General features: G+C 36.6%; 1 protein-coding gene across 2 annotated transcripts in view; it reads left to right on the top strand.

The window, feature by feature from the left end:
* LOC132157431 (calcium uptake protein 1, mitochondrial-like) overlaps positions 1–15,106 on the top strand; it is an 81,632-nt gene that overhangs the window by 62,904 nt on the left and 3,622 nt on the right. For both annotated transcript variants that reach the window (XM_059566785.1, XM_059566784.1), the window contains exons 7-10: positions 4,239–4,321; positions 7,108–7,305; positions 10,356–10,493; positions 11,462–11,570. In XM_059566785.1, coding sequence (XP_059422768.1) covers positions 4,239–4,321; positions 7,108–7,305; positions 10,356–10,493; positions 11,462–11,570 — 528 coding nt within the window. The remainder of the gene's footprint in view (positions 1–4,238; positions 4,322–7,107; positions 7,306–10,355; positions 10,494–11,461; positions 11,571–15,106) is intronic.

Genomic DNA, 15,106 nt, shown 5'->3' with positions numbered 1-15,106 from the left:
GTTCTCTTTTTTGAGGACCAAGTCTAAAATGTTTTGTTTTGAATTCATTTTGAGACAACATTTGGGGGATGAATATAAAATGCCAATTTGGTGTAACGTACAAACTTTGTACCAAATAATTGATCTTGTCAAAAAAAGGTGAAATTCTCAATAAAACACCGTATTAACTAGTTTGGCATAATCTTACATTTAATAGAAAATAAAAGTAAATGGAGCACCATTGTTCTGAATATTATAATTAATTTGAGGAATTATGTGAGTCAAGTCAAATTCCTGAAGTATCAAAGAGCCGTTTTGTTAATATTTTCCAAGATATGACAGGAAATTATATCACAGAGAAGGACCCCTGGTGACACTAACTGCTGCATGCAAAGTTTAGTAATTCTCTTTCAAATGTGAGATAATTTGACATTTTTAGGGTATGGTGAGGGATTATTAGGTATACATGTCAAATGGTATGACCGCAGTAGGGTGTGCCTGAAGCCGAATACCTTATTCGGAAAGGCACGGATAATGGCTTAAAAAATGAATAACGGATAACGAATAATTCTACCCGAATATTCGGCTGAGGCCGGACTTTGCTAGGTAACAGGTGAGCCAGGGGATCAGCGCAATATTTTACACAAACCTCCTAAAGTCACGCAATAATGAGTGTGTGAAGTGAATGAATGTAAACTTTATGAATGAAAAGAGCGCATATCAAACACCGCATTGATGTTGCCTCTCTGTGCATCTCTCAGAAATCAGAGCTTGGCAAGAGTAATATCAACTAAAATAATACATCATACATGTTCTACTATTTGTGTATATTTAAAAGGCAATGATTTAAACCTTATAGGCTAGGAAATTATACATGAATGAATGGAATAAGCACTGCGTGATCGTCAATCAAACAGCCGCGTTCCTGTCTCTGCACGTCTCTCAAAAACCAAACCAGCTCTCTGTCAAGAGTAGGCTAATAATCAGCTTAGATACAGATATATTTTCTACAAGGCATACATGTTTGCTTCTTTATCTCTTGCTGGTTTGCACATTTGTTTAGTGAAGTTCAAAAAAGACTTAAGACTGCTTAAAGATTCATGCGTTACGAAAAAGTGTGTTCAGACGATTACTAAACATTATGACTTTCTTCTTTCAGACGAATACAATCAGAGTTATATTTAAAAACATTCCAGCCAAGAAAAGCGCATCCATCCATCATTAAAAGTGCCCCACACAGCTCAGGGGAATTAATAGAGGCCTTCTGAAGCAAATTGATGCGCTTTTGTAAGAAAATATCTGTATTTAAACCTTTATAAACTGTAATCTCTTGCTTCTGCTAACTGTCTTGTGTGCGTCCACACTGTCCATGAGAGAGTGCCATTCCTGCAGATGATGTAGGATGCAGTCGTAGCGTAAGCTCTGATGAGAAGTGATGGAGGCGGAAGCACAGAGCAGAAAAAGCAAAACAAAAGACTGGTCACAAATTAAAAAACAAGGATGTTTAAAGAAAAATGTTGTTGGATTTCGATACAAAACTTTGCTGTAAACAAAACTGGGTTCTCGTGAGACTAGCATATTCTCACCGGAGTCTATGCTACACCTAAGTCCAGTTAGCAGAAGCTAGAGATTCTGGCTTATAAAGTTTTAAATATGGTTAGTTTTCTTACAAAAACACATTGATTTGCCTTTATTAACCCCCCAGAGCCATCTGGAGTTCTTTTGTTATGATGGATGGATGCAGTTTATTGGACTTCTTTTGGACTGTTGAATATCACCCATTCACTGCCTTTATAAATTTAAATTAAATTAAAAAATAAAATTTATGCATTTAGCAGACACTTTTATCCAAAGCCACTTACAGTGCATTCAGGCTATCAATTTTTACCTATCATGTGTTCCCGGGGAATCGAACCCCCAACCTTGCGCTTGATACCGCAAAGTTCTACCAATTGAGCTACAGGAACACATAAAGCTTGAAAGAGCTTGAGAGTGAGTAAATCATGGGGTAATTTTCATTTTTGGGTAAACTATCCCTTTAAGCAATATATAATATCATATAATATAATGGAGGGATCCTCAAATCTAGCCCACGAGATCCACTTTCCTGCAGAGTTTAGCTCTAACCCTAATCAAACACACCTGAGCATGCTGATCAGTGTCTTTAGGATCATTAGAAAAATCACAGGTAGGTGAGTTTAATCAAGGTTGGAGCTAAACTCTGCAGCGCATTGGCCCTCCAGGACAAGATTTGAGGAACCCTGATATAATGTAATATACTCATAAATGGTTTAATAATGTTGCAGAATGAAGTAGGTGTCTACATTTGAACATAAACTCAGTGTTAAAAGAAATGTTAACCAAAGATTACTCTGTAAAATACAATTCATTACATTTCTGATATTTTATAATTAATACAGTATAACAGACCCCTTTACACCCCGATAGATGCCACAGTACAATACAAAAATAAAATTATAATACGAGAAATGAGTTCACTGTTAATCACATTGATGATTTCTTTTTGCTGTTTTCTTTTTTTTCAGTATTGGAAAAATAAACACAGCTGAACTTGTTGACTGTCATGCTTGATTTTCAGAGTCAAACAATGGCCTTTGACTGTTGAAGCAACATGCTCAGGTGGTGTTACTGATTTGTGTCAATTGGCGTAACCAGTATTTTTCATAAAATTATAATTATATACAGGGAAATTAATGTGGCATAAAATGTAATCATCTAGTTTTGGTGTAATAACATGTTTTTTAATTTTTTTGACTTATTTTGTCAAAGATCATTTAGAAAACCGGTGTTTTCAGCTTAATGTATGTCCCACCAATTATTGCAAAAATGCATTCAAATTTACATTTATAGATAACTCTTATAAAATCTATTTTCGTTTGATATTTTAAAATGAAGTATTTATTTCTAAGAGTACGCTTACATGCCATCTAGGTTGATAAAATATTTAATATTTCTCATTCTTTAGCAGTTACACCATTTTACATTTCTAGGTACATTCGGACTTAACTAATGTTAAGCAAATGCAATTTTTTAATTACATAATATCAACATAAATACATTATGTACATTTTAAATGACCTGATGCCTGATTTTAAAACACGTTTTTAAAAGATTTTAGAATTTGTCATCCTGCCAACCCTTTTTTGTCACTGACCCATTTATTTATTTATTTTAAAGATCGTTTTTGGTGTTTTGCCTTTATTATGATACGAGAGTGGAGAAGTGGGGGTGGGGGGTAGGATAGAGAAATGTCCTCGCACTGGGATTTGAATTTGCGAAGCCTGTATATGTCGACGCAATGCCCACTAGGCTATCGGCACTGATGTGTATTTCTTTTAAATCTCTTTTTGTTTTGTTATGACTATTATGACACTGTTGTTGGACTCAATGCTGACACCTACTGGTGTGGATGAAGCATCATAAATGCAAGTGTTTGTGCATTTTCACCTGGTAGTTTATTCCGTAACAAGAAGTTTATGATAATAAGGGGGTTATAAGGAAAAGGTGAGCAGTATTGGGTCATGTGATTTCAACATGGCTGCCACTATGACGGTGGAACACACTTATGTAGACTAGAAGTAAAGCGCTTTTATAAGGCCTCTGATATAACTGAATCTTTATTTGATGTGTGTATAATTTTATTTTCTAGGTTTTAAGTGAAATTATTGATAACAGTGACAAATTTTCATAGAATGAAGATTAACTAATTTTTTTCTTGCATTTCTTTTTTTTTTTATCACATTACTTTTTGTGTATTAGTGACAACAGTTGAACATAAACAGTTCATAAACTTCGGAAGTGCATGTTGGATGTTTTTTGTCTTTTATGATGACAATGTTCTGGAATGTTTCCAAAAGCGCTAAAATATTCTAGAATGTTACAGAAATTTCTAGAATGTTCCCATCCTTGTAAAAGAAAAATCTTTAAAAAAAAAACATGTACAATTAGTGCAAAAATGTATCGCTACTTAATTAATATTTCATAATTAATGATAAAATTTATAAAATGTACCTAAATATTTACCAAAATATTGATGCTTCTTGAAAATAAATATTACAATAATAATTAGATCAGGATCACAGAACCATGACAATGTAAATAAAACACATTGTCACACTTTTGTCACATTGTTTATTATTTTTTAAACTGTTAAGAAATGCAGAAATTGCATTTATGTGTTATTGAAAGTAAATAATGTCATATACTTGGGTTGCAAACTCTGTTTCGTCCCCTTGCAGCTCCTCAGAGGAATTTTGAAATCGCCTTCAAGATGTTCGACTTGAATGGAGACGGAGAGGTCGACCTTGAGGAGTTTGAGCAAGTAGGTGAACACAAAGACCTTCAAAGATACAGACGAACACATTCCATTAGTACACTGTCAGAAAAAAAAAAAATATGCAAAAATTGTTCCTTGAGGCTGGTGGTACAACAGCTTGTGACTTGGGCAGTATCCTCAAAGGGACATCTTTGTACCTTATTACTTCTAAAAGGTTCATAGTAGTACCTTGAGGGTACATATTACTATTCTAAGGTACTAATACTGTTTAGGGGTAGGTAAAGTTGTCCCTTTTGTTGTGTACTACCCCAGTGACAAGCTGTTACTGCATCTAAAGGTATAACCTGTAGTGTAGCCCAAGGTGTTTTTGCACTTTTTTTTTACTGTCATTGTAATGGCTGTGTGTATTTTGGTTACTTGTGTGTTTGCAGCTGTTTGTTTAGCTCACGTTTGCCCCTCAGGCTGTATTTGCCTTTCATTTGCAGTCAATGCGAGTCATTCACCTGGTAGTATCAGGTCTTTCTCTTTCCAAAAGCATTCTGGGTATATGCAGTGCCTGTTGGTAAACACACAGTATGTGCGCAACCATGCAAATATAGTGGCCACATCAGAGATAATATATTTAATGCTCTTGTCTGTGGACACTGGCCCGCCAGTAGAAAAGTCAAGGAGGCGACATTCAAACCATGACTGATTTAAAGGGTCAGAGCATAGAGTTTTGCCTGTTTGTTGGCCCGGTTTTTAAGAAGTTTAGTTAGAAATGGATACTTTAAAAAAAAGTAGCAGTTTAGTTCTGTTAAAACCACATTATCAAGTGTCATCGGCATAATCTTTGGTTTCACCTTGAAATCAAATCTACCATATTTACTTGATTGTATGTTCAGACTTTTCGCAGTATGTATGATTAGTGCAAATTCCAAATAAATAAGTCTGTGTTCCGCCTCTAAAATGACTTTCATTCATGTGATGAATTCTTCATTCTCTCATAGATTATTTAATCGCTTTTCGCAATCGAATCAATTCCCGATGGATAAAATCCCAAACTGTGTTTAAATGTCAAGTTGATAGATGACTGATGTTTGGTATAGTGCCATTTATTAATTATTAATTATTTAAACAACTGAGCTCATTATCCTAAATATAAGCTACTTAAAGCCAGTGTATTAATAGAATGTGAATTTATCACAGATCATCCCATTAAACAATTTAAGGTTAGAGCTATTTGTTTTAGGAAACAAATTTTACTCCCTCTCATAACATCAATCTTTTAAAAATGCCACAGTTAGACTCTATCAAGGGAATAAATCGGTGAGTCTTAAGGAGCATTTCAACCCTCTTGGAATGATTGATTACGCAGCAGTATATAGTTATGCAGTCATTTATTGATAGTTATCTTTAGTTGCTTCTGTCCTAAAACCGCACACACATCACTGCCCTTATTCCCAGAGAGCCTCAGGAGTTAAATACCCTTGATGTCCTAGACCGTGTCCTAGTCCTAGTCCTCCAGGTCCCTGGACACCTGAACATTTACACCTTCACCCTGAAAAGATCCTTGAATTCCTCCCAGAGCTCTTCAGCTTAAGTTTAGTGTTCACCAGTGACTGATAAATAATACATTTATAACTGAAAGAATGAGGCTTCTGAAGAAGAGAGGAACTTCTTTTCTCTGTCCCCCTCCTCTTAACCCTCATTCTTCTGTTCCTGTGGAGCATGGGGAGGATCCTCGACCAGCTGCAGTAAGGAGCACAGAGAGCTTCTTGTTCATATACACATGTTCCTCCTCCTTTTCCTCCTACCAATCCATCTTCTTCTCCCTCTTCCTTAAAGTCCCCATGAAATCAATTTTTTTTTAGCTTTTAGTATTTATATGTTAGCCTTAAGGTTATGAATAAGCTGGTGAGTTCCAAAACAATGACAAAATTAGCATTTAGGAGATATAAGTATTCTAAACTTAGTCTCTCTCTTCCGCTAAAATGGATCATGGATTTTCATGACATCACATCGCATTTATCTTCTCATCAAATCTTCTGTCCAATCAAGTGCTCTCTAGAATCAGAAGCACCCGCCCACTGCACTATAAATAGACGCTGAAGTCTCAGCTGTAATCGGTCACTTGATTACAGAATTAGTATTGTCTGTACGGTGAATAACACAGAGTGCACTATAAAGGGGACATGGAACGATTCAGACCGTCTAAATATGCTTTCCATTGAGGAAAAACTATTCTGGTTGTTTTTGTCCACAGGCACGATAGCACGTAGCGGATCACATGCACACGTCGGTGCAGACCACAAAACGTTTCGGATCTATTTGAATTATTCACAGAATGCTATATTTTATAGCAATATGGATGTGATTGTGGCCGTCATACCATGTCATATGCGTCTTTATGGAGCTCAACAGCTGTGGTATAAACGAACACTATAGGCTATTAAAAAAGGGGTGGAGCTGCTTGATATTTCCCGCCCTGTCTTCCTGTTTCAGTTAAAAAGACATCAACACATAGAGTAATGCTGTGTGTTTCAAAGCATTTCAGGGGACCTCTAATTTCTCCTTCGATGTCCTCCTCTTCCTCCTACTTCCCTTAATCCTCCTAATCATGTTCCTTCGCTTTCTCTTCCTCCCCCATCTTCTTAACCTCCTCTTCTACCTTTTTTATCCTCCTCCCCTTCTTCTCATCTTCCTCCTCCTTTTTTCTCAACCTCTGTCTTCTCTCTTCTGACTCTTCCTCTCACAGGTGAATACTTGTCTTGTGTTAAAGGAGATTCCTCCTCCCTCGAATGCATTATTGCGAGAACTCATTACATGAGTTATTGTGTCTGTTCTTCCAGGTTCAGAGTATCATTCGTTCTCAGACCAGTATGGGCATGAGACATCGAGATCGCTCCACCACAGGAAACACTCTGAAGACAGGATGCAGTTCAGCCCTCACCACCTACTTTTTCGGGGCCGATCTGAAGGGCAAGCTCACCATCGGCAGTTTCCTGGAGTTCCAGAGGAAATTGCAGCACGATGTGCTAAAGCTTGAGGTACAGCACAGAAGTCGGGGGAGATGGAGAAGTGTAGATTACATAGTAGGGATGACAGAAAAATAAATTGAGGTTGAAAGTTGTCAGCCAATGTCACCAATGGAAGCACAGACTCATACATAATTTATTAGGGCAGCCTCCCTTCCAGGACTGCACGCAATATTCTGTGTGGAATAAGGAGGCATTAAACCTAATTTATTGTTATGGGAAAAAAATAAGAAAAAAAGAGAACAATACTCGCAAGATACCCAAAGGTCTGAATAAAAGAATAAAAAGGTCTAGATAAGGAGTATTAATTTCCCCTCGTGTCAGTTACAGAAATTACCCACACACCTGTGTGTTGTGTGTGTGTGTTGTGTGTGTGTGTGTGTGTTGTGTGTGTGTGTGTGTGTGTGTGTGTGTGTGTACAGGCTTATATTTCCTGGTGGGAACTTTAACCTGAATACACACAGACTCATGGGGACTAGTGTCACGGTGGGGACCTAAATTGATGTCCCCATGAGTAATAAATATAAATAAGTCATACAGAATGAGATTTTATTTTAGGAGAAAGTAAAAATGCAGGAAGTGTCCTGTGAGGGGTAGGTTTAGGTGTAGTAGGGTGATTGAAAATACAGTTTGTACAGTATAAAAACCATTACACCTATGAAAAGTCCCTACAAAGATAGCTAACCAGACAAGTGTGTGTGTGTGTGTGTGTTGATTACCCACTAACAGGTCTGTGAGTAATTTTTGTAACAGTTTTGTCTCAGTTTGTTCTGTTTATTATTTTTCTGTCTGAAAATACTTAAAACCTGAAACTTTTGCACAGCTTTTGTGAATTTTGAGTAAATATAGTGAGAAAAGTGTTGATGTCATTTACCACCACTAAACTGAATTAGTAACTATTAATCCATTATAAATGGTCATCTTGCTCTTTAGATGTCTTAAATCATTGAGAATAAAAAATAAAATAAAAAATTGGTAAATGTCCAAAACAACTTGGCTTGTAAAAAGTTAAAGAAAAACAATTGGCAAGAGTGTGGTGTGAGTGACAGTGGATGTAATGTACCCTCCTCAGGCAGATGGCTCTGGCTCTCTCTTTATCTGCTCTTTGAGATGTGCTGAGGCTGCAGATTTGTCAGATATTCCTTCTGTCTGTAAACAGCTCCCACACACAGGACGGTCTCGTCTCAGTAGACTGAGCTCCTTAACCTTAGATTACAGACAGCAGAGATGAGCCCTCACTGTCTCAGTCCTGACAATCACTAATACAGAGGGAACAAGTGTTTAGACCAGAACAATGTGTCCCTTTCAAAAAAAAAATAGCTCATCCCAAAAACGAAAATGCTGACATTTATTCACCCTTGTGTTTTGCAAACCTGTATAACTTTCTTCTTTAACTCTGATGGTGGACACAAAAGATGTCAAGAAAAACTGAAATGTCATTTACCAATTTTTCCAAAGCCCACCACTATATGAATCAGCTTGTAGTAGGGGTGTATATGATGCTAAATTCTTGTGCAGATGTTCTTTCGTTCTGCTGAGAGTTTACTGTGGCTGTTACCAGCTGCAGAAAGTGATAGTGGTGTGTTCTCTCTCAGACTCACACTCTAATCTTTTACTTTTCTGTGGCGTGTTACCTGTTCTGGTGAAAACATAAAACAAAATGCAACTGAACGGGATCCCGCTGCTGATATATGTTCACATACAAAATACTGCAGCTTTGAAACCCATAATACTCACATTTATAATTATAATACCAGGAAAATCTGATAGTGGCAGAGAGGACGAAATGTTCTAATTAAATGTTAAAGGTTCATCTGAGGGTTTTTCATTCGGTCCCTTTGTAACAAGAAATCAGAACTTAGCATAGCAACTCCATGTGCTTTTAAAGTTGGGGTGAAACAGAGGTAGCAACTTATCTTTTCTTTTATTCAATTCAATTCAAGTTTATTTGTATAGCGCTTTTTACAATACAAATCGTTACAAAGCAATTTTACAGAAAATTATGTTTCTACAATATTTAGTAGTAGCTTGTAAGTGGTGACTGTCAGTTTGGGCACGTATGACAGGATTTGTGGAAAAATTTCGTAGTCAGCCAGATGATGAACATTATTAATATTATTAATAATTAATAATTATTATATGCAGGATATAATTTTTATATTGTGACGTACATCCAAATCAGACATATTCTCTTAAAAAACAAAAAAGCAAGGCGGGGACTTAGTTCTATCCATCTGTTCGTTTTATTCATCAGGACGGAGTCAGATCTCAATGTGTGCTTGCAGATTTTTATTCATTTATTTTTTGAAAAGGTCAGGGTTTTGTCTGACTGAATAGTTTGAGAAGTCTGGCAAATGTTACCAGAGAGAAAACTGCACTTGCACTGGAAGAGTTAGGAAATTTGCATGCAATTAACATTTCAGATTAAATTTTGAAGTAAAAAAGTGCTCCAGACTGTTTTATGCTTTACTTGGTTAACGGCTAGACAATCTAACTAGTTCTTAAAACACAGTCTTAACATGGTGACTATGTTTACGCAACTGGACCTTGATGTCCAGATCAGTACATCATCAAAACAGTAGATCATGTTTGTTATTTTTGCCTAATAATTACTCATGAGCTAATTGCAACCAGCCATCCATACACCATACTGTACCCACCATTTTTTTTAGAGTGACATCTATGCAAAATCTATAAATAAACTCACTATGAATGTGCAACTGAAGCTGATAGCTTTGCATTAGAAACTGACACAGATTGAAGTTCATAATAGTTTTCCACCCTGGCTTTCAATGTCAGTAACCTCAACATTCACAATGGTTGAGTAGGTAATGGCTGAATTTTCAATTCAGATGAATCTAATGGTCAAACCCTAATGCATTATAACCAGAGAGAGCCGTTCGACTTTTGCTGTCAGATCCTTTATGACCTGGCACAGCTGTGTCCACGCCAAGTATTCAGCTGAACATGAATTGTAAATGATATTGACCAGCTGAGCACAAGATTCACTTCTCAGACTATTATTCAGCATTCCTTCTCTCTCTCTCTCTGTGTGTGTGTAGTTCGAGAGGAATTATCCAGTGGACGGCAGGATCACAGAGAAGCAGTTTGGAGGCATGCTGCTGGCCTACAGTGGAGTTCAGTCTCGCAAACTCAAACAGATGCAGAAGAACCTCAAGAGGATGTTCAAGGATGCTCAGGTGGGCGATCTGCCAGTCTGAAAAACTTGTGTGTGTGTGTGTTTGAGAGGTGTCTCTATTAGAAGAACACTGTGAGTCCTCAATCTCTTTAATGTGACTGAGCGCCTGTGATCTTACAATCTTTCCCCAGTCATATTCTATTATAAATAACTGTTTGTTGATATGGTGTTTAAGAAACCTGTCTTGTAATTATCAATATTCAGTGATTAGCATCAATAGTAGTACTCCCCGCTTTTATTCGAAACAGATTTTTTGTAACAATTTAAGTCTTTATTCTAATTGTTTTTTATCAATTTGATAGTTTATTTCAAAAACAATTCCTCCAATTAAAAGCACTGCCACTATAGCCAAACGCATTTAGACAGATGTCAGTGTTTAGGCATTGCATCATCCTTTGTGATGTTTTTGTGTTTTTAACACAGTGTGTACAGTTACAAATAGCTTGTCTAATTAAAGTAACATTTAAAATCATGCTCTGAGCCGCCAACCTCTTTGATTCATCATAATTTGACATTAATATACAGCAGGGGTCAGTAACCTTGTTCACAGTGTTCATTTAGAGGTGAATGAAACAGCAGTAGGTCAAATGGATCATTTGATGAGTAACACATTATAGCCTGATTATTATATTGAGTAAGAATACATCAAGATTCAGAGTTTTAATGGCTCATTATACTCCCTGAAATGTACACGGCACACTGAAGTATGAAGAGTGTTCTCTCAATAGTGCTGTTTTATGCATGTCTCTCGTCCTCTTATTAAGAGGATAATAAAACTATATTTACAGGCTCTATGCAATGTGCAAACTCAGCTCTATTTCAGAGCTAATGTCATCTCACATTCATGTCACTCTCAACAGTCTTTACTAACCGAGCTGAATAACCAGATGTGTCATAAAATGATTCAGCTAAACGAATTGCTTTAGTAATGCGGTTAGTTTTAGCATTCTCCATTTCTCTTTCTCACAGGGCATCACGTTTGAAGAAGTGGAGAACTTCTTCACCTTCCTCAAGAATGTCAATGATGTGGACACCGCATTGAGTTTCTATCACATGGCAGGTGCCTCGATTGATAAAGGTAGCGATGTACAAACACATGAGCGCTCAGCCAGTTCCCTGTAAACATTTAGTTTGGAAGCAGACTGAAGTTGTGTTGTGTCAGTGGGCAGTTTGTGGGCATGTTGTCTGACTCTTGAGTCCACTACAAGACTAACTTGGCAATACAAGAATTCCCAGCCGTAATCTCCATATTGCATCACCTCTTCCTGTTCTCCTCCCTCGCACTCACTCAGCCAGATGTTTTCCATTTCACAGCAGCTGGCGCTCTTCCCAGCAGTACTTTAGCAATCTTCTCTCCCGCTGGCTCTTCACATGCACACGGTCCTCTCTCTGTATTACCTGGACATATTCAGGCAATGCCGATAGTCTCTAAAGTGTCATTAGATGTCCTTCTAGTTTAAATACAATCACTTTTCCAGTCCTCCAGCCTGTATTAGATTTCTGTGCAGGGATACAGCTTTTAAAGCTTTTGTGCAGAGACGACTTACAATGTTTTCGAAGAAGAAGAAGAAAATTTGAGTTGTGCTTGCTCATGCAATGCTAACTGCCACAATCATTTTGATATGGCATTGCTTCGGTGTTCTGGGTAATAGAGTGCATTAGTGCGCTGCCACTTTTTCAGCAGTGCTGGTTCCAGATTTACTTTCGCCAGAGAGATTTTAAAAAGGTTTTTTGTTAAAGAATTATGAGCCATGAAACAAACCAGATGACTACGAGGAGAATCACAACAGTAAAACTAGGGATGGACATATCGATCCTGAAGTGTCGATGTATATCGATCCTGATTCAGGTATTGAGAGTAACGTTACTCAAATAAAAATATTGATCGATGCTAAGGTGAATTTTATTTACCAGTGATTTGGTTTATTTTTATTGCTATTTCCCAATAAACAAATTTAATTTGTAGCCTACATGGTTGTGCAATTACATTTATTTAAATTGAACGTTAAAAGTACATATTGTTCATATTAAAAAGTTAAAAGTCCTGATTGTATTATTCTGTAATGTTAAAATAAATATCAGAATAAAAAGGTTGTATTTTATGCGTGCAACAGCCTATTACTGGCAGTCCCTTATGAAAATTAACCATGGTTTTACTAACGTGACCAATTTCAACTATAGCATTTGCAGATTTCCATGCTTGCCACTACAGTTAACAAATTTTAACAATGTGTAAGCAAAAACATAACCTAATAACAATTATGGCATGTTGAATGTTAAAATGCATTTCAAATATAAAGTTAAGTGGCCATCATTACCCTCTTGGTAATTTAATAATTTAACAAATTTCTTAATTTAGAAGCTTTGTATTAGTATCGATATCGACGATATTTTAAAACTATCGGTATCGTATCGAAAACAAAATAAGTGGTATCGCCCATCCCTCATAAAATCTTTGATTTGAAGCAAAAATATATTTGAAAATCAGACAAAAAAAGTATTTTGAAACCATAGTGTGAGTAGATGACTTGGTTATATGCGTTGCTAAAGATCCCTTTTGGTGCACTTTGGTGCACTATTCACTGCAACTCTGATCGGTGCATTTTTCTTTGCAGCATCATGCGTAATATGTTTTTGTTTGTTTTTTACCACAAATTATTCACAATTACAAAAAAAAAAAGCCCAAACAAGATTAAGAGCTCACAACAGGTCTGTTTATCAGTTATTAGCTATGTCTACATCCACCTATTTTTATACACATTTTGGATTATCGCATAAAAAACGCTGGATGGAAACACCAAGATGTGGATAAATTCTGAAAATATGCATTAAAAAAGTATGCGCCCAATTGAGTTGGATAAACTTTTTATCTGATAGGAAAACATTTGCATAAACTATGATGGAAACACATTTACTGAACAAATTCCACCATGCGCATGAGATGGGATAACTTGACAAACCAGCAGACCGATCTCGTTCACAGCATCTATATGTTGTTTTAGTCATTCTGAAATGCTTTCTGTATAAATACTGTCTTACAACTGCGTTCCCAAACAGCAGGCATCCACCTCCGAAAGCAATGATCGCATCAGTGTGTTACGTCTGCTCTCTCTGAAGCGCAAGTAATTCATTACATATGGAAATTATTATATTCAGGGGCTTCTCCTAGTTTTCTTAGAGATATTTAGTGGCAGTTTATCAGGAAGTTACGATTTTGTTCTCTTCGACTCGTTGGATGGAAATGGTGCTTTATTCGCAAATGTTTTAATTTTGCGCATAAGTTAAATTCGCACCTTTGGATGGAAACAGCTATTGTTGAAAATCTGTTTCCTTATGGAGAAAATAAATGGAGTTTTTACCTCCAGGACCTGACTGTTGCGATCTGTTACCAGCTGGTTGAAAAAAAAAAAAAAAATAATAAAAGTACAAAATCCAAGTCTCTTTAATATATTCCGGTCTCTAGATATGGTTTAAGTACCTGCTTCAGAACGAGTCTTGGGTTTCTTTTTTTACCCAGATTATCGTTCCAAAGACTGCACAAATGGCTCAAGTTATCAATAGATTGTAAAGATGTGGACACTTCCGAAAGCAGTCAGAAAATCATTAGTTGTTAGTGAAAGTTGGTGATCTGAGGTGAAATAAACATCCAGTACTGCGTCTCTGCTCTTCAGTGCGTCAGGGCTGCCCTCCGTACATCCACACACTTCCACACATACCTGATCTCACAACTGATTCCTCTCTGTGTAGGATGATAACTCGTGTCTTTCTTTCATTTCTCTGTCCGTCTCTCTGATCTCTAGCCCATAACACCCAGAAAATGGGAATCACTGATCCTCATGAAGACAAAGGAGGCTTTTTATCGGCTTGTCATCTTCGAAATCGCTTTCTTTCTCGTCTGTATTCTGATCTCAAGGCTGTGTCTGGAAGGCCGGCTACTGTGATGGATGGTTTTTGGCTTGTCTGGTTTCTCCATCACCCTTCCTGTTCCTGTGAGCACTAATGACCTTCTCTTATGTTCCTAACAGGCACTTGTCTCACTCTTTGGCTATAAGATATGTGCAGAACAACATATATTCATAATTATAAACAGAATCAGAAACAGAAGTTCATGATAGTAGGTTGTCATGGATGATAATTGAAGGTATTGTACAAGATTATTTTGTTTAGAGGATATCACACGGTTTTGTTCCTACGTCTCGCATTTTGAAGTGTTTTGGAGACGTTGGCACAGTTCTTCTGGATGATGATGAGATCAGATCTATGTGTGGAGCATAAACAAAAATATCACTGCATTATTACATTTAATGGCAAAATGATTTGGAAATGTAAACTGATATTTCCTACTGACACACTGCAGAAAAAGATAGAACTGACTGAGAACCTTTTTTATAGCTAGTGAAAATACTAGTGCTAAAATCATTTTGGCCACAACTGAATTCATATTTTGAATTAGCTCATATTTTTGAAATTTTTGTTTTATTTTTATTTTAGTACGGTGATTTTGGGCTTTTGCCATTTTTATATTGTTTTTAAATATATTTCTATTTAGCTTCATTTTTATTTCAGTTTTAGTCATTTTTAGTACTTTGTTACTTGTCAAGGTAGCATTTCTAA

The sequence above is a fragment of the Carassius carassius genome, chromosome 14 (genome assembly GCF_963082965.1).
Source record: "Carassius carassius chromosome 14, fCarCar2.1, whole genome shotgun sequence".
Lineage (NCBI taxonomy): Eukaryota > Metazoa > Chordata > Actinopteri > Cypriniformes > Cyprinidae > Carassius > Carassius carassius.
This window is presented reverse-complemented; position numbering and strand designations above follow the sequence as displayed.